This window comes from Poecilia formosa, unplaced genomic scaffold (assembly GCF_000485575.1).
Source record: "Poecilia formosa unplaced genomic scaffold, Poecilia_formosa-5.1.2 Scaffold5, whole genome shotgun sequence".
NCBI classification, from domain to species: Eukaryota; Metazoa; Chordata; class Actinopteri; order Cyprinodontiformes; family Poeciliidae; genus Poecilia; species Poecilia formosa.
Window position 1 is genome coordinate 5,660,263 of NW_006799944.1, and position 20,576 is coordinate 5,680,838.

The 20,576-nt window shown below is 41.0% G+C and overlaps 1 protein-coding gene across 10 annotated transcripts in view; it reads left to right on the forward strand.

The window, feature by feature from the left end:
• The first annotated feature begins 386 nt into the window (after window positions 1–386).
• Window positions 387–20,576, forward strand: part of pbx3b (pre-B-cell leukemia homeobox 3b) — a 77,434-nt gene continuing 57,244 nt past the window's right edge. For 2 of the 10 annotated variants that reach the window (XM_007564982.2, XM_007565030.2), the window contains exons 1-2: window positions 387–1,962; window positions 2,498–2,577. In XM_007564982.2, coding sequence (XP_007565044.1) covers window positions 1,715–1,962; window positions 2,498–2,577 — 328 coding nt within the window. In that variant the 5' untranslated portion in view covers window positions 387–1,714. The remainder of the gene's footprint in view (window positions 1,963–2,497; window positions 2,578–20,576) is intronic. The other 8 variants (XM_007564997.2, XM_016678314.1, XM_007564990.2 and 5 more) reach the window with 7 other exon arrangements.

Genomic DNA, 20,576 nt, shown 5'->3' on the forward strand with positions numbered 1-20,576 from the left:
AATAACTTTCTGTACAGCCAGATAATGCGTGAAAACTGCCTCAAACCGAAGGCAGCCCTCTTGCTTTTTTCCTTCTTCCTTTCCCCCGGAATATAGATGCATGCTGTAGGAGCGCGCTGTATATTTGTTGCCTCGCATCCAGCAGCTTAACAACTTGTCTGCTGCCATAGCAACTGCGGAGGAGCACCGAGCAGCGCCGCCTGCTTGTGCAATGGATGTCACTCGTGGCAACGACCAATCAGAAGTTCCCATCCTTCTGCACGAGCGGGCTCGAAGATGGAGGGATGGAGTGGGTGGGTTCTGGGCGTCATGCATCTGCCAGCAATAGGACGGACGGCTCGTCAGTCTTCGTCCTTCCGGGCCCGGATTGGCCCACGGAGCTTTACTTGCAATAATATAAACATGTCTGGCCGCTTCGCCTGGCTCGAACCGAGGCTCGCAAGGGGCTATGCAGTTCTTCATCAAACTGTGCAAAAACTCTCATTATGCATTTGCCCGCGGTGGTGCAGAGCTAAATCTCGATCATTGCTAGAGAATATGCACATAGCTGCGGCGTGCACGCGCGAGGAAAGAGGATACCCTGCCTGCAGCCGCTGCAAGAAAGAGAGAGGGGACTCAGCCGTGCTTTCATCATTATAATCACCATCCTAAGTGCTCGCTCTTAACATTTTGTTTTTCGCTGTTCGGGCGAGAAGTGACAAGAGTATAGACCCCTCCTCTGCAGGGCGGAGCGTGCATTTTCATTTCGGTATTTTGTATTTTTTTTTATTTATTTTTTTTTATTTTTTCCTCCTTCCTACCCCTGTACCCTGCTCTGACACGTCTGCACTGAGTGAGTGGCATTGGCACACTGTCAATCGCTCACTAGCGCTGCCATCAAACAACATAAAACACACACAGGCAGAGGGCTGGAGCTCATAAATTTCAGCAGGGCAAGATATTTTTTTGCGCATCGCCTTTTATACAGCGTTCTATTCTAATTAATTTCGTCTCGCCGTTGCTTTTTTCCTCCCCTTTCTTTTGCAACAACAACAACAACAAAAATCGCAACTTTTTCTACATTTCATATTTTTTTATATTAACCTTTGGACACCTTGTGCTGCAGATTGTGATTTTTCTTTTTTAAATACAGGGAACATTATTCCACGTTTACCTGAGATTTAGCCTGAGATTTTTTTATTTTTATTTTTTTACCACTATTATTTGTTTACACATTTCCACGTTGGATAATTTTCGCAAAGGAGGATTTGGACATTTTCAAGAGGACATGCGCCGGGGATTCTGGTGAAGAGACCACCAAGGACCGTTTCTTGTCTCCACTACCGGTGTTAAATCGCAGAGAGAGAGTGAGAGAGAGAGGGGGGGAAAAAGACTGATCGGTGCGAGGATTTGGAGCGGGGATATGATGGAGCGTCAATTTTGACGAAGAAGTTTTTTAGAAGAAGAAGAAAGATTTTTCTTTCTTTCTTTTTTTTTTTTTTTTCTTCCCTACGCAAAACACTGCCACGCGTTTTTGGGCACTTTGGACCCGCGCGTAAAAAAAGAAAGCATCAAGAGGACTACTTCACACTAAAAATATATGTATATATACATACAAGATACATATACCTGCTGTAGTTGTTATTTAAGAAACACGCGTCTTTATTTCGCCGAACAAACACTGCGTTTGCATCCATCCTAGTCTCTACGGCATATGCTCTAGCCGATTTCGTATATGAGTTTTTCAATTTGTGTGGCTCAGTGCACAGACTCTTTAGCGGCTACTATGGACGATCAAGCCCGGATCATGCAGTCCATCGGCGGCGTCAGTCTGGCCGGCCACTCGGTGCAGGGAGGCATGCCGCTGCCGCCTCCGCACGGACACGACGGGACGGACGGGGACGGGAGGAAGCAAGACATCGGTGACATTCTGCATCAGATCATGACCATAACCGATCAGAGTCTGGACGAGGCGCAAGCAAAGTTGGTTGATTTATATGTTTTGTTAAGTTCGCCCTCCCAGCAAATCGCTGGACACGTCTTTTTTGTTGAGAGATGTTGTTGGCCCTGATTACCTGAAGTCCCAGTGTGTTAACAATAGACCGGATTGGCTGTAAGAATAGTAATGCCCAACGGCTGAGCCTGGCGACGCGTTTAACACACGTGAAAGTTGTCACAATAGGGAGCAACGTAGTTTTTATTTAAACTACCTGTTTGAACCTGAGCGAGGTGGTGGTGTTGCAAAAAAAAAAAAAAAAAAAAAAAAGTTGGTGCACACATGTCAGATTTCAGCCAAGACTGTTGTTAAAATTCAGCCCCATACAGATGCAACCACAAAAGCATCATTTAGAAAATAAGTCATTTTCATAATAGATGTTAAACTTCAGGTAACTTTAAAAAAATATATATTTATATATAAGAGTGTGTGAGGTGAAGTGCATAGAGGCTTAAACTTGTTCATGTCTAACATGTTTTTATCTGTGACCTTATTTGAGTGTTTTATTTTTTTCTTATACTGAAACAGGAAACATGGACTGAACTGTCACAGAATGAAACCAGCACTCTTCAGCGTTCTCTGTGAAATCAAAGAAAAGACAGGTAAGATTTTCCTGCTACAGATAAAAAAAAAAAAACAATATAAAAATATATTTTAGGGAAAAAAATCAAAACAATAGAAGAATAGATCTGATGGCATTGTGCAGGTTAAGGTTGCAAGGGTTTTTGGAAGAGGAGAGAGAGAAAGGCAAGGTGGAGGGTGGGGGGGTGGGTGGGGGTGTAGACCTCTGCCCGAATGAATCAATCACCTTTTTAAATTTGTCACTGTGTGCCGTGTGGAAACAGTAAGTGTTGTCACTTTCCACTGAAGATGCTCTCGTTCCTGCAGGAACGTCTGCAGGAGCGTCTTGTCTTTTGAATTTGAGCAGAAAGCGTGCTTCCCTACCCCTGGCACAGAGCAGGACGGGGAAATCCCGCAGCATATGCTCTACACAGCTAAGATCACACAGAAATTCATGCTTTATAACATGAAAACAATCCCACACTTTCAAACAGACTACAGTCTGTGTGTCTATAATTAGAGTGCTACTCTGTGGAGTCTCACTGATTTGGAGAAAACAGAAACAAGAAAAAAAACAAAACAAAAACAAAAAAACAAAACAAGAAATAGACACGTTATTTTTGCTGATATGATTTGCAGAAAATATCTTAGAATTCGTGTGAATAATTCACATATTTTCGCAGCAAAGAATTTGAAACTTTCTCCGCACCTGCGAGATGACACACATAATCGAGCTGAGAACTGAATTTTAGATCCTAAGATCAAAACTTTTCAAAACATTAGAGCCTGCAGGACAGAGCTCTTTCTATGATGTCTTTATTTGAATAAAAATAGAGTGAATTAGATAAACTCCTCTTGTTCAGATTGCAAATGAAGTGATCTAAGATGCCTTTCTTTTTAAGGACCAGGGTAAAAAAAAAATAAAAAAAAACTTTTTATTTAAACACCTAAATCTTAAGGTTAAAAACCAAAAAAAAATGTGCAGGTGGTTTGCGGTGTGTTTCTGGCAGTGAAATAATTAGAAAAAAAGAGAAAAAAGTCTAATGAGGAAACCTCCGTGCCAGATTTGTGACCTTTGTGCGCTTTATGAGGAAATTAGCTTTTAGGAGATCATAAAACTTTATGAACTTCCTCAACACAGGTGGCGTCCACAGGGACCGGCTCGGGCTCCTTGGTCTTGTGAAGGCTCTGTGGCTGTGCTGTCGCTGAATTTAGAGAATTTAAATGTAGACAAATAAGACTAACGTACGTAAACGACACCGGTGGTGGATCTGATGCAGTGCTCAGCAGCACAAGAGCGTATCTCGTATGTGGATGGCACAGAAATAGATTAGTGGATTTATTTCTGAAATCACGCTCCGCTTCCCTCCCTGAATTTACAACTCCGACATTAAATGTTTTAAAAAACTTTTTTTTTTAACAGAATGGAAAAAATAATTTAAGACGAAACAATGAAAGTTTTACGTGCACGCCGTTAGCGTGGCTGTGTGAGATTCAGAATAAGTGTGTGTGAAAGAGGTGAGATATTAGAGAGCAAGTTTTCTGTGCGCTTGAGTTTCACGTGTGCATGCAGTGTGTGTGTGTGTGTGTGTGTGTGTGTGTGTGTGTGTGTGTGTGTGTGTGTGTGTGTGTGTGTGTGTGTGGTTAACCTGTGCTGTGGAGTCCCAGTCTGTCCCTCTCTGAGTCTGACAGAGCTCAGCTGGTCTGCTGGCCTTGTTGACCGGTCCGCTCCTCCAGCACACGCAGCGAGCCTTTCATTCGCTGGTGTCTCCTTCACACTTTACACTATCTGTTCAGATGACAACACGCTGCCGCTGCTTTTCAGCCATGGGGACCCGGTGCTTTCCTGAGCAACACTTTTTTTATTTTTATAACAACTTTTTGCTGTAATCGCTGTGATCAGAACTTATTGTCATGTCATGTCAAATTGCTTTTTTTTTTTTTTTTTTTTTTTAAAGTGGAGTGAGACATTTGAGCACTTGTCAGGGTGTTTGGAACTTTATGGCGCTCCTCTAACTGTTTTTGTAGAGCCACAGCATTTTTCCTGCATAGCTAATGCCCCTAGAAGTATTAATTCACTTTGATATGCTAATTAGAGAGCATTATGCAAGAAATGAGATTAAGTGGCAGCATGAAGTCATTTGCCTGTCACTAAATTGAGTGTTTTTAGCAGGAGCCCACCCCAACCTCTTTTTTCCCTCTTCTTCTTTTTCTTCTTAGTTTTGCATTTAGATAAGCTAAAAAGTGAAATTCGGCTCGCATGTGTCGTTCTTTGTCCCTCGGTTGGCCAGGGGGTTTTCTTTTTGGTTCCAAATATCAAACCTGAAAGCAAAATTCTGCCATGCTTCAGGACAATAGGTAACATTCAAGCTGCGCGAGGTGACAATGGGCGCATTTGTGTGCGATTCAGATGAGTTTTGCAGTTATTCCCCTGAGCTGGGTTTGTATTATCCCACTGGTCTCTACTCCTCATGCTTGGGAGAAGGAGCTCCCAGCAGCAGGGGCAGAGGCAGCAGCAGCAGCGGTGGGAGCGGCAAGAATAACAAAGGTGAAAGATTACCTCCATATGGTATTTCTGAGCAGGAAAAGAGAGGTTCTGTAGCAAGACTTCTCTTTGATGTGAGGTTTAATCAATAGAAAGAGATTACAGAAAACTATTACAGGCTAAATCACAGCGCGCTGCAGAGGGGCTTACCCCTCTCCACGGCTCTCTCTGAGCGGCGAGGCGCTTCTTCTTCGTCCTGCTTGCGTATTGACTTGTTGTTTTCCTGACCTTTGACTCGTCAGGTTCGGAAAATGGGGGGGAGGACGGGGAGGTGGTCTAAAGAGGTAACCGAGAGAGGGAGAGAATGTGGCAGATTCAGGCTGATAAATGCTGTGATCCGGTGTGTGAAGCTGTGGATTATGGGGCGAGCCTGCGCTCGGAGGCCAAGGGAACGTCGCCTGGATGTGTCCGACTTGGATTCTGGGAAAGAAAAACAAAAAGAAGGAAGAAAAAATAAAAAGCAAGGAGGTCTTTTGGGTGTGTTTAGGAATATGTCTGTGTTACATGTTCTGCTGAGTTCTGAAAGAAAGTATTGTCTGGAAAAAAAAAAAACATTCAATATAGAGATACAGAGAACTTGCCAGGAGTAAAAGAAAAAAAAAGGGAGTTAGGACTGAGCATGTCAGAGTAAGAGAAAGAAAAAAAGATTTTGGTGTTTCCTGAACCAGATGTGATCTGCCGTGCATTTAATTTAATAAACTCAGTAATGCAACAGGGGTGGCGTTGGGGGCGGGGGGAGATGTGTGATTTAATACTCTTTTAAAGCAAGTTTCCCCAAACACTGTACAGCAACCAGACCCACCATGCTGCTTAGCATAAGTCACAAACAGAAGTTGAAGAGAGAAAAAATATTTTATTACTCCTAGACAAAGATAATGAGCCTTCTTCACACAAAAAAATGTAAATTTAAAAAATAATATTTTTATAAATGTATATAAATATATATGTAGCTATGTAGAAATAAATATTGAAATTTTTTTCTATAATTTTAGTTTATTTTTGTACATTTAGTTCATTGTATTTCAGTCCCTTTTCTTCACGCAGAAAAAAAAAACCCAGAAAGGCCTTGTAAATGCATGACAGAGAACAGAAAGCTATTCAGCAGCTGAGACAATTGACTTTGGCTGCTTTTTTGTCTCGTGGAGCCCCAGTGATGCGGCTGTACTCACTAGATAGCGGTTGTGCCGAATGGGTCGTGCACAGCTGGGTTCCTGGCTGGCTCAATGGCAGGGCCACTGCTTCCTCCTCTAAAGCACAAGGGGGACGGAGGAAGATGTGGCTATTATCTAAGTAGCTTCCAAATACCCTCCATTTCCCCATCAGGCGGGATGAAAAGAAGGAGAGCAAGACAAAGAGGACAGGGAGAGAAAGAGAGGGAGTAAAAAAAAACAAAAACAAAAAAAAAACAAGAGCATGCATATCAGTTTCATTTGGAAGGGTAAATGCTTTTGTGCTGTGGGGAGAGATGTTTCTGCAGCGGCGCTGCCTCGTGTAGCTGTGCACATGGCCTCTCAAATCTGTTTTTTATGTACAATGATCCGGCGCTGTCCCTCCATCTGCACACTCGAGCACACGTCTTCTCTCCCCCCCTCCCCCCCGCTCCACCCATCCCCCCCTCCACCCCGTCTCTTCCCACTCAATCGCTCCAAGCGTTTTCTGCAGGGCTCCTGTGCGATCAACAGCTCATAATTGTTTTTTGCACATACGTTATGCAAATGAGCCTTTATGGCAACTGGCATAACAATTAGCATCCTCCAACAATATTTTACTAGGTTAATTGCGAAATTTCTAAATTGTACATCTGAGTTGTTAATTAGGCATGACAGAGGTGGTGAAATAGTTATCTTCAGGCGGTGGCAGCCAGCAGAGGCTGCTTTGGATGCAAAAAGGAAGGATTGATTGAAATTAGTTTTCAGCAGTGGGAGAGGGCCTGTCGGCGAGTCGGCGGCCCCTCTTGCCTGTTTACGTGAAAAAAATAAAAAATAAAAAAATAAAAACCCCCAAAAACTCCCAAAACTGGAGCAGACAGGGAGAAGGTGGAGCAAATTTAGGACTTCATTCGAAAAGCGTTTGCCCGGTCGTGTCGATTGCAAGTAGTGTTTTTTTGTAAACAGAGTAAAACCGACAGGAGTGATAGAGCTTGTCATATTGATGCAAGTTTGCAAAGACTCTACTTTCATACATCGCTGGAGTTGGATTGTTGTCAAAACTGTACAAAAAAAAAATATATATATATATATATACATATATATATATTTTTGACCTGCCATACATGCTGGAGCTGAAATTTCCACAAGCCCCCTTCTGCAGCTGTCACTGATTTTCCTGACGAGATTTAACCTTTGGAAATACTGCAATTTGCGCTTCCTTGTTTACTTAATTATTGACAGAATGATAGAGAAAGAGATGTCAACATGTTTTATCTGCAGCAATCATTTGCGAAAATAAACCAAGATTGAACAAACTTCAGAATAATTAAATGCATAACTTCTGTTTTTTTTCCCCAGCTCTAATTTAGCTGAACAGAATTTATTTTTGCAACAACAACAACAACAAAAAAAAGATAATATCTGGAGACTGTAGTCCCAGTGTCTGATGCTGTTTGTGTCTGTGTCACTTACAGAGCCTATGTGATGCCATGAAGCTGGTTATACGTGTAAACAGGGTTAGAGTGAAAAGGCTGGTGCAAACCAAGTCCTCCCTCAGTAATGACTGCTATTTGTAGGTCTCTATTTCATTAGTTGTAGTGTTTCAGGGTAGAGCTTTCCCTCGTGGGACGATGGGAGTCTATGAAGTTCATTTACTCTGTACACATTACATGTGGACAACTCAAAGTCTTATCAGTGGCAAGTTCAGCAACGCTGATAAAAACCAGACGTTTGCTCATATTCCTGCTTTTCTACACATAATCTTGATTACATTATGTCATTTGTGGTAGAAAATATGTTTTTCTTTTCTTTTGAGTTTGTGTCTGAGTGATTTTTTTTTTACACTGATAAAATAAGCTGGTAGAAGTAACCAGTTAAATTAGTGTGGCAATTTGCATACAGTTTATCTGGGCAGATTTGTATCATATTTCTCAATAGATGTTATGTAAGTTTAAGAGCTAAAAGACACTTTGAGTTGAGTTTAAATAAACCTACTCAACAAAATTGACTCTGTTTATTATCTACAGTAGAGAAATAAGCCTTTTAAATTTGTGTATATTTTACGTACATTTTGGATAACTACTCTTGTTGAATACTTAAGATAAAGTAAGCTCAGCTTGAGAGTAAGTTCGACTTTTAGCATTGACTCTGTTGCTAAACTAATTAAGGGAAAAATGTTAATGAAATAGTAATAAATATTTTCAAACTGTTCTATCAATGTGGAATGTAAACACTTCCCCTTATAAGCTCAGTTATGATCATTAGTTGTCATAAACTGCTTCGGGGTTAAGAGGCTCAACTGGCTAGCAGGTTTAGCATTAGCGCTGTTGCTAAACTAGTTAGAGCTGCATACAAACGTAAATAATTGCTGAAACTCATACAGGTTCTTGTAGTTACAGGCTTGTAGTTACAACTGATTTTTTTCCCCCAAAAAATAAAGTAGGTATAGTTATTAGACTTTAAGCTTCATTAAACTAATTTGCTTAATTAAAATGTAAATATATTTATTAGCTAATATCTAATAACCTCCATAGTTCCTTTTTACAGTGTGGACATGTTTTCCCAATATTTGGGGAAGTTTTGCAGCTTGGATATATTTTGACAAATATGTCTTAAATCTCACTTTCAACTCTTTGTCAGTGTTGTACTTGGAAGCCTGTTGCCTGAAATTGCTCTTTTCTCTTTCATACGATTATTTTCCTGGAGAGTTGTCTTTTCTTCTTCTGCAAGCTTTAAATTTGAGCTCCTCTCTCGCCATTGTTCCAGATGCCATTGTTCTGCTTTTCGTACATTACAATGATATATCGGCGCCAGAAATGGGAAAAAGACTGCAATGCAATGAAATTTTAATCAGCGTCTTCTGCTGCTTTAATAAGGCAAATAATTCTTATTGGCTGCCGTGTTAAGATTTCTAATATTTAATTCATAGCAAACCTTGCATTATTCTGCTGTAGCCTTAAGACAAGCTCCACTGTGGTGCTTTCTAAAAGGCAACGCAGAAAGAAAGAGGGGATCTTAGAGCTTGTGCACTGCCAGAAAAGATGTCTTGATTTTGTTTGCGCATTCAAATATATTTATAGAATTAAAAACCAGCCGTATAATAGTTTCATTGCAGCCCATGAGGTGGAGTCAGGTCTGCTACCGCCGGTGTTAAATGGACAAACTCTTAAACGCCTCTATAATTTTGTTTGGGAGTTTTACTCAAATAAAAGCCATTCGCTGAGCTGGCTATCGTTTTTGTTTTCTTAAGTCCCTTGAAGTTCATTTTTGTTTCTGAAGTAATGGAAAGATGGCGAGGGGCCAGCAGTTAGGTGCTGGCTCATGTTACAGCAAAACGGTGGGTCCCTATTTTTTTTTTTTTTTTTTCGGCTCTCGGTGAAACGGCTTAATTGGTGTCAGAGCCCCAGGGATAAAGGCCTCTCGCTCTGAAACGCCGCCACACAGGCCCCTGTCTTCCCTCAGTCCAAGAGGAACGGCCCAACGTCTGCTGCTGAATGAGGACTGAGCCGTGGCATAACAATACCAAATGATGTTTGGGATGACAGAAATTAATATGCACTTGCTCCCAGAAAGCCGTGATTAATGACGGCGAGCGGGGGAATGCTGTCCCTCCTTTTACTCCTCTTGATGGGGACTGAAAAACCTTAAAAAAAAAAAAAAAGAAGGGAAAAAAGAAAAAGCCTGGTTTCTCCTCTCTTTAGGAAGTGGAGGTCATCCAGCGTACGTTGCTGCTGTTCCTCTTTTGTTTTCTCCTCAAGAAGACTACGAGGAAGAGGTGACAGACTGTAATGAATTTTAGAATGAATAACTAACATAGCTGGCCAAGGTTTTTGTCCTGCTGTATCAACAATTGTAGGACGTTTCTCCAAATACCTCACCGAAGCTGATTTGATATGATACAACTACGTGCAAATATAGCCTGATAATTCTCCTTCATGTGGCTTGTTTTACCAAAAAAAAAAAAAAAAGATTCAATATCATTCCCTTCTTCCTTCCTTGTTTGAAATTTAATACATACCCATTGATCTGGAGCCAAATGTGTGGACAAAATGGTGGTATGCTGTTGCCATGATAATGATCAGTATCTGTTGTGTCCTAGGAGGAGACACATGAATATTTTATTGTGTCTGCTAGAGAGATCCCCAGACCCTTCTGTTCATTTCTTACTTTCTCTAATGCGTTTCCACCCTCCCAGGTACTTCCTCTCTAAGTAATGGAGAATTAAAGCGCGCATTAAAACGACATAAATTGCGACGTAAGGGATTTCTGAGGACATTCGTCTCGGCGCGATGTGCTCGAAAAATTCAAATGGCAAGTTTTGACAACGGACATTCTGCTGACGCCGCGCATTTGCCTCACATCGGCTCCTTCAAATAAGCATTTCCTCTGTCAGGGTGATTGATATGTATTCAGCATGCACTTTTTACGTGGCGGTTTGCTCTGGGAGATGATGTGGGTGCAAGGATACGAGTTTTAAACAGTGAATGAGCTCCCCTCATATTGATCTATTTGTGTTGCCAGAGTGGCAGGTGCTATACGAACACTGTGTCAGCTTTGATTGTTTGTGTCAGTGATCCGAGCCGACACTGAGCTCTCTTACTGTTCGTCGCCATGCTGGCTTCCTGTTGATGAATGGCAGCATGCTGCTCACATCCTAAAAAAAAAAGAAAAAAATCATGTCAGTGTCAAAATTCACACTGGATTTTAGAGATTAGTCATCATTTGTGTAGACTTAGTTTTTTTTTCCATCTTTTTTTTTCCATTTGTTTTTATTCACCAATCAGGCTTTTGACTGGACAATATCAAGTTACATTTTTGTAAAGTCTGACCTGCCTTTTAAGATTTCAACCAATTAAGATTTTTCTTTCAAAGGATCATAACATCCCAAAAAAAAAATGCATTGAATTGAATCGAATTGATTATGTGTACATAATCTGATTATTAATCAAAAGAATCCAATCAATCCAGATAAATGTGGACAATTCTGATTGGTACATCTCTAGTAACTGTGAGGTGACTGAAATCTTTATTAGGATTACAGCATGGTGTAATTAAGCTTTGACAGTATTTTTAAATATTATGTTACAGCTTTCAGTGTAAAGTTTTAAGTAGGCTGTTGAAAGTGACAGAGTGAAAATGTTTTTTCTCCAGCTCTATAGAGCATAGAGTAAGGCAATGTCCCCCCCATCCCCACTTGTTGCTGGACACTGCCACTCAGCTGGCTGAAAGCAGGCAATGGCAGTAACACTTAGAAGAAGGCTAAATTCTCCTAATTGGAAATATTTCATATGTCAAAAAATTCTGACAAAAACCCATTGTCAACGCTACATCCATCCCTCTTCATAAGCTAACACAGTTTTCAAACTTTAGCTATGAGCAGCATTTTTATCAAACAGCCAAATCTTTCCAACCAGATATTCATAGTATTTAAATAGTGATCATCCGTTTGTTACTTGTTTTACTCTACAAAGAGCAGAACAGTAAAAAGTCAAGTTTTTTGCATAGTAAAGCACTCGTAAACTACATTTGTGTTCAAGTCTGTGCAACCAAGAAGCAACAGCTAAATATTATTATAACTATAAAAATACTATGCGATATTTTAGCAGCAGTAAGGAATTACTTCTGCCTTTTTTTTACAATAAAGGCATTTATATGTCATACATTTTTCATTACATGGTACTGTGACAGTATGACACAGAAACTTTATCATAATCTCATACACTTTCTTCTGATGTTTTTGGTTTCTTAACATAATTATGTGAAAGCTTTTATCATGAATGGTAGCTCATTATTGAGGGACAGGAGGTGTGGTCCCTCTCCTTCTTTAGACATTCAAATTTCAGTCCTAACCTGTGTTTGTGTGTGAGTACACATGCGTGCACGTGTGTGTGTGTGTGTGCTGGCAGGCTCGCTCGGGTACGGCGTTGAAGGTGAGCCCCAGTAAGTATGCAGAGCACGGCGGGCTTCGCACGGGTGCTGAAGGAGAGCATGGAGTGGCAGAGTTAATTTATTTAATGACTGAGCGTCTTATATCTTCCCCAGCCCTGATTAGAATCCATGCTTGATGAAGGAAGCGATAGAGGAGGGGGTGCACTGCCCCCTGGGCCTCAGCACGTACATTCATGATTTTCTTCCTCCAGCGACTGCTTTCCCGACGCTCTGTCAACCAGCTTTTGGAATAGCAGAAAAATTATACCAAAAATGTAAAAACTCCATTACTTTTTATCATGGCGCGCTTTGAAAATGGCCGTACGTGAGCATCGTGTTGCTGCGCTTTGACAGCAAAAAACACAGCTCAGAGCTGATTAAATATGTGCATTTGCGTGTGAGTGCGTGTGAGTGCGTGCACGCGCGCGTGTGTTTGTGTGCTTCTTGATAAAGACGAAGCACCGTGGAGCTGTATGAACGTGGGAAAGCCAAACAGAGTGTGTCACTTTGGCAGCGCGGGCTGTCAGCATTGAGGAGCTGCAGTTGTAAAAACCATGACCTTCCTCTTTGCCAGCATGTCTCTCGCTGAGCCAAAGCGCTGCCCCGTAGATTTGGGCTGGCTGTGGGAGGGAACACAAACAGAGAGGAAAAGACAGACAGAGGAGAAAAAAAAATAGAAATACTTAGAGCCATAATTGTAAAGAAGGGCTGGGAGGGGTGATTTGCTGGTTGGAGTAATGAAATACTTCTTGGAGCTATCATGACTGTGAAGCTGAGAGGAAGCAGGAGGACTAAGGAAGAGGGGAAAAAATACTCCCCGGCTTCTAACATTTCCATGAGCCATCATCAGTAATGCCGCAGCAACCCCACAAACCAGAAATTATTTCTTCAGGCGTCGCTGTCAAGTGTTATTCAAATAACACCAGCCTCACATTTGAATAACAGCCGACATTTTGAATTAATTAATCAGACAAGATAGTCTGGGCCTTTTCTCATTAGTCTACAGGTCAGGCTGGGGAAGATATATGCGCTGGTGATGATATACTTGTCTTTAATAGTGATTTATGGAGATTTGGGATTGTACTCGATTTGTCAAAGGGCTCGGTTGTGGAAAAATAGACGAGTGTATATTTCATTACTTTATCTTTGATGCGTTCCACGATGTTAAAAGATACAGTCCTGCTGTTTAGATGCGCACAGAGCTCTTTTACATTCACCCTTCCTGACTGAAGACACACACACACACATTTAATCTCTTCTCATACTGTACAGCTCTCCCATTTTACTTTTCCTATGCAATTAAGCGAGGGCTGTAAATTATAACTGCGCCGTACTTTAATTATCGCAGTGTAAAAATAGAGTTCCTGTCTTTGAGAGGATTTCATTAACTTCCTCAATATTCCATGGCATATCAGAGAATCACAAGACTGCAGGAGGGTTTGTGCTTGTCATGCTCCCAAAACAATAATATATATATATTTTTATTGCAATATACAACAAACACAAGTGGGATAACTTAAAGATGCACTGGTCTGTCGTCCGGTGATCAGACTCATCTGATTTTCTCTTGATCGGCTCAGTTGAGTCGAACAATTTAAAAATATTGATTTTTTTCCCCCCGTATTCATTAAATGCATCAAAATAATAAATTGCTGTCAACTTTGATCTATTAATGGGTCGACCAAAAACATCTACTTTGATGTTCCTTTTCTCAGATTATTATAAATTAAATTAAGATTAGTGACATGTTAATCTGTGTTAGAAGCTACCACCTTTTCCACATTTTATTTTATTCTTTATCATCCCATAATAATAATAATAATAATAATAATAATAATAATAATAATAATAATAAAACTGAAATTTGTATCAGCCAGAAAAAAAACAACAACAAAAAAAACAAACAAAAAAAAAACAGATTGGTTTGTCACTAATAATCCACCCCAAAAATAAATCCTTAGTTCAAAACTACGACCTCTATACAAAGAACCACACTGTGTGTATTTTCTTTTATATTTTATACTCCTTCAGAAAAACAACAACAGCAAAGCAAAGAAAAAAAAATTGGAGTAGGTCAAAACCCTCAAAGAAAAAAAAAGGGAAAGTGTGGTCGGTGCATCTCTGGCTGATTTGCCAATATATACACTAAATATTTTCATGGCTGCATTTCTGGATCCACCTCAGTGCCGCCTGTTTACCAGCTGGTGTGACATTTTATTTTGGGTTCATATACGTCGGTGTGTGTGTGGTTATGGAGGTGTAAATTAATTTTTTTTAAATATTATCCAGTGTTAATGATATAGTGTCACCTGTTTTATGAGGTGTTAGATATAAATAACTGGTTAGTCTACAACTGATTTTTTTTTTTTTTTACATACTCTGGTTTTAATTATAGGGCAGAAATAGTACAGTATGCATCTGGGATTTTATGCTAGACTCTCTCTGTGTGTGTGCTAGCACATGTGTATGCGTGCGTCTCTGCGTGTGTGTGTGTGTGTGTGTGAGTGTGTTAGAGAGTGTCAGGAAGCTCTGAGCTGTTGCCATTCCGGTGAGCAGCCCACACAAAATGCACCAACACCAGTGTGACAAAACATTCAAATAAATTGCTGTCAGGCTGCCGAAACACCAAGTGCAGCGATTTTTATCTGACATGTGGAAGACCCAGACATGCAGTCCTGACAAGTAACGCCGGAGCACCTGTGAGAGACGAGCGATAAAAATCAGAATGCGCCTGATCCTCGGCATAACAATACCTATCATTACTTGATATTATTTCTTGTCTTTAAGAGAGAGCTCAAGATGGGGAGATAGGAAAGATGCGCTGGCTGCTCTAAAGTGAGACTATAGCAAAAAATGATCTATGGGTGTGCATCAAAGTGAAAATGCTTTTTAAATTTAATGTGGACTTGTTTGCGTGAGTGCATCATCTGGAGAAAACTTTAATTTCTGTAAATTATTTAAAATGCATTCATGCATTTTTTTTTTTTTGTAAATATAACTGGAATTTGGATTTTTACATGATCCAAATATGTTCTTTGACATTTGTTTGTGCTGAAAAAAAAACAAAAAACAAAAAAAAAACATGCTGTTGGGCTTTTGTATCACTATGCCTATCAGCACACAGACACAAACATGCACCGAGAGTGGATGTTTGTGCAACTCTGTAATTCTGAAATCCAATTGAGAAATACTAAAAATAAAAGAAGTAGAAGAAGAAGAGGAAGAAAAAAGAAAACTAGGAGACAAAGAACTGACAGAGGAATGTGCCATCCATTCTCTGCTGTATTGTTATTTTCTCCCTTATAGGTTACTAATGAGGAATCGGCCCTCATTATGATTTTAAGGATGAGAGAGGAAAGCTTTTAATTAATGATATGTAAATGGTTCTGAATTGATTATGTTAGAATATCAAGAGAGATGGGTAGAAGCTGTGGTGTAATATATTTTAATTAAGAATTAATTAAAAATGATGGCAATTTTATAGAGGCTCGTGCAAAATAGAAGAATTTATTCTCTGTCACAAGTAAATCAGCCCTTGATTAAATAAACAGACACACACTGTATTCATGGAGGAGATATACGTATCCAGTATATATATATATATATATATATATATATATATATATATATTAGTTTATTCATGGTGGACCACAAGCCACGTTTTTCTGGAGTTCATTTTAATTTATCTCATTCTTAATTCATGAGATCCTCCTGGTTTGTGTTAGGAGGATCAATAAAGCTGTGTTTCCTTTTTGCATTCAGTGTCTACAATTAGATTTGCAACAAGGAATGCAATTATGAGCAAGACATGAATGCGAGTTTTTATCTCTTGTGGCAAGTGTATGTACACCCCCTAAAGACACCAGTCTGTATACGAGGTAAAAAAAAAAGAAAAAAGAAAAAGATTTGTGTGAAAAAGATGAGTTGAGACGAGACGTGGACCCCGGTTAACCTTTTTAATTGCGATTTGCTTTCTTTCATTCATTCTTCGGGGCACAGGGAAGCAGGAGACATTAGGTGCGTTAATAGTGTGCGCCGCTATTAAAGGGAGAGAGGTCTTTGTTTTTCTGCTAACAGTGGCATACATGCTCTGTGCTAAACTCCGCGATCAATGGCAGAGAGGCTGCTATCACAGCACTCGGAGCAGGCGTTGCTCAGGGGGGAGGGAAGCGGGGGTCCCTGGTGGTTCATTTTGATTGGAGCACGGAGTTTTGTGTTGAAAGGCGAGGGAGAGACAGGCTGTTGGAAGCAAATCCCCCCGGATCAGTTAGAGCTTTGCAACAAAAACACCTTGATATTCCTGGGAACATTTGCTTAGGAAAAAAAAAGAGGATGAATTTAAATAAACAGGCAATGAGAGAATGAGATGATCTAAAGCAATTTTGAAGGTTTGGGTGTTCAGAAAAAGCGTTTGTACCCAAAGCTTGGAATTAATTTAGGGCCTCTTTTCAAATCACAGTGGAAAGCTGCAATAGAAAACCATTGCTACTTTGGTTTGTAATATTTATTTTTTTAAGAAGCAAATTGTGTGAGTAATACACTGGGAAGAGTCAAGGCGTGAGTGGAGAACGTTTATAACTTAATAAGTTAAGGGTGAGTTTAATGGAGGATGTGCTGCTGAGATAGAGAGAGTATTAAATCGATAAATAGTTCCCCCATACCATGCTACATGAATGGTCACATGTGCATGAAATATCTGGGAGAGCACAAGGAGGATGCATGTTCATGAAAAAAAAAGAAAAAAAAACAACATGCAATGCCCAGATGTGAGCATGCATGCATATACAGTGTACGCTCACCAGTGGCTGGAGGAGCGTCTTCTTTTTGACACGTTCAACTAGTTGCAATACATCACTGTCAGGATCACTTTCTCCACCTATCCGAATTTGTGCATTAGTTATCCATGGAGGCCTTCATCAAAAAGTTGAGCAGTCTTGACATCAGCTCCCTAGCGGGAGCAGCAAAGGTGAAGTTGTGCTCAGGGTGCCATGGCGGTTGTCATTGCAGGATGTACTCTCTGCACCGAGCTGCGTTAGAATGACAACTGAAGAGAGAGAAACGATGCTAAAACGTACAAATATTGTGCCACCATTAATTTAGCCGTCGACACGTGAGGGGGAGATTATGAGATGCGAAAGCAAACAGGCTAGGTGTCTCTTTATAGAGATTCACACAAACATGCTCTGCTGAGTGTTCTATGGTTATGAAATGAAAAGCCTGACATTGTAAAAAGCCACAGTGGTGATTGTTTTAAGGCCTTTAGTCTAGATTCAGAGAGAAATCAGCTGCTGACCAGAATCTGTTAATTGACTGACTGGAGACTGACTGACTGGCTGGTTGGGAACATAAATATCTTGTTTTGAGAATTGAATTCACCTGGATTGCCACTGACATTGATGTGTGACAAAAACTGATTGTTCTGATTGGTGAGGAGTTTGTTGCTGTGTTTATGTAAAAATGCGCTAGGCAGCAATGTCAGTATTTCTCTTTAATTAGCCTGCTTCCAATATCCAGTTTTTATATCCGCAGGAGACATGAATACATCCGAGGAACGTTTAGCTGATGGAATTCTGAAAATTTCTATCATTCTTCACTGAATAACTACTATATTCTTAAATGGTTAATAACTTCTGGATGGAAGTTGTAACATTGCTGTGCACAAAGGAGACTGTCTGCATAAAAGTGTGGTGCTAGCTCCTTTTTGTAAAAGCCCCACGTGGTCTGTGCCGTTGTATGAAAGGTGTATGCGAATGTCAACGTATCGAAACCTCGTGACTGAGCGTCGACTGTTTGTCTTCAGCTGATGTATGTGGGAGCTTTTAGCGAGTCCATAAAAATCCTCTTCGAAGTGGAAGGTGTTACTGAGCTAAGAGAACTCAAAGTTAGCTCATTTCCGGATCAAGTTCAGTGCTTAAAAATACATGTGTAGATAGAGAGATTCAGATTCATTCAGGCTGTGAGGAAGCGGGAGAAAGCAAGACTTTCTGCAGACACTACTAAGGCTGAACAATGTGCACCAGAGTCATTTTCTTTTACCTTTTCAAACTCTGTCGTGATAGATTTTGAAATGTCACATTTTGTAAGGTAGAAGCTACAGTTCTCTTGATGCTAGCTGTACGATGCTTGTTAATTGCTGTCATAAGAATCTAAGCCCTGATATTTTTGTGCTAACATTTAAAAAAAAAAATCTTTTTGGTAGCTCTCTCTAACACACCAACAGTCACGCCTTTTCAGTTCCTAACCACTCACGGCAGGAAGTGTAGTAAAAGCATTGGAAACACAGATCTTATGTCTTCCTTTAAAACAGTATTTAGGAATAAATTGTAAGCGACTAGAATCGGTGTGTTGGGATACGTGTCAAAAACATTTTTGATCAGTGCATTTCGAGCCTCGAGTGTGTTTGTGTAATCTAACAGAGAGTTTGGCTGGTGACGGGGAAGTGAGGTCAGGGCTCCCCCTGTGTGCGCGCGCTGCGGAGATGAGGAGAACCTTCCAGTGGCACTGCTAGTGGTGAGCTCCAGCCACGGCAGAGAGGAGATTGGGAGTAGTGAGTGGTTTGGAAAGCGCGAGGGGGGCATGGGGGGATGGGGGGGTCGGTGGTGCTTCAGCATCTGAACTGGTTGATGGGAGCCAGAACATGAAACAATGCCGGGGGAACGTCTGGTGGGTTCGCTGCACAGAATTACAAGCAAGGGAGCAGGCCTGCTGAGGCAATTACAGCTTAATGGGGTCATTTGGAAGGCAATTGCCAGGGGTTAATGTAGTATGGAGAGATGAGGTGAGATTGAAGTGAAATTTTTGGCTAGAAAATGTGTTCAAATGAAAAGGGAGCAGGCAGACAAGTCGTGCACTGATGGGGTGGGAGGTTGACTGGGGGGAGCTGGTCTCTCACTGAGAGGTGAGAGGCCTGACCGCACACTCAGATGAACACTACTGCAGGCAAAATGCACATGTCCACACAGGTGCACTCCTTCTCCTGCTGCATGCCCTTGCTGTCCAAATCTGGGGGATTTTGATTGTCTTTAGTTACAGTTGTATTAATCCCAGCTCTGAAAATATTACAATCAGCATTAAAAAAGAAAAAAAAAAAAAGAGCCCGATGCTGTTTTCAATTGATGCAAAGAGAGATGTGTCAGATGAGCTGCAAGAGGCACCTTAGAGAACAGGGATAAAAAGGATGATTATGGCTGTTATGTTAGCCAGTTCATTACCTTAATTACCCAACATAATCTGGTGTTGGAAAGGGTGCGCAGAAGCCTTGGGAAGGAGTCTTTGCCAGGACCTTCTTGCCCAGGTCTCATCTCCCTGATCCCCCTGATCTGCGGTAAGCAGCCTGATCATGCTAACGCTAAACTTTGATCAAAACCGAACTTATTTAAGGTCAGTCATGTGAAATCTCCCGGGAGCCACCGTGTGCGGCCAAGTGGTCCGCGGTGTAGGAAGTGGTACAGCACTGTGCCTTGCTGCTGCTGCTGCTGCTGCTGCTGCTGCTGCTGCTGCTACAGCCTCTGACCGTGCTGGATCACTGGACAGCAATAGCATTATCATCAGCGCTTTCAAGTCCTCAGCATTTTTACGCGATTATGCTCAACAGTGGAACTTAACATCGTCCACGGCTGGAGATTCCCGGAGACCGCGTTTTCCCCCACATTCTCTCTCTGTCTGCCATTCTGGCCCGCTCACTTTCTGTCATCTCTGTGAAGTCTTTGCCCGCCCGCCTCTCTCCCTCCACCCCCAGCCTCCCCCCTCCACTCAGGATTTTGGCTGAGAGCCGGGCACTTCACTGAGGCAGATTTTCCCAGGCTCCCCAAAGGCTATTTTACCAGGACTCCCATTAGGTCTTTACCCATTACCAGTGTTCCAAATCATTTACAGAAGAATCTATTTATTTTATGTAGTAATGGATTCATTTGACACAGTTCTCTGTAATGAAAGTCTTGCTTTTAACATGCACCATACTCCAGTGGATTTATTTACTGGTCTTTCTATGCCTGATTTATTTCAATCTACTGGAGATCTTGTTGCCTTGCAAAAGTTCTTGCCATTTTGTCACATTGCAAGCACAAACTTTGATGTTATTTATATTATGCGAGAAACAGAAGTAGTGCATAGATGGGTAGAAGCCAAAGGAAAACAGTTTTCACATTTCTTTATAAGTTCACATATTTGTATTCAACCCTCTTTACTCTGTTGCCTCTAAACAAAATCTAGCTTAAATGTGTGGCAGACAACTAACATTGCATGTCAACCTGAACACACTCTGCTCACAAATAAACATGGTGGTGGCAGCGTCATCCTGTGGGGATGCAATTACTCTGTTGGGGCAGAAAATGCGGTGAGAAGAATGGACATGGTTCAAGCGTGTTCATTTGTTAGAATGGTCCAGTCAAAGTCTAGACCTTAAATCCAGTTGAGAATC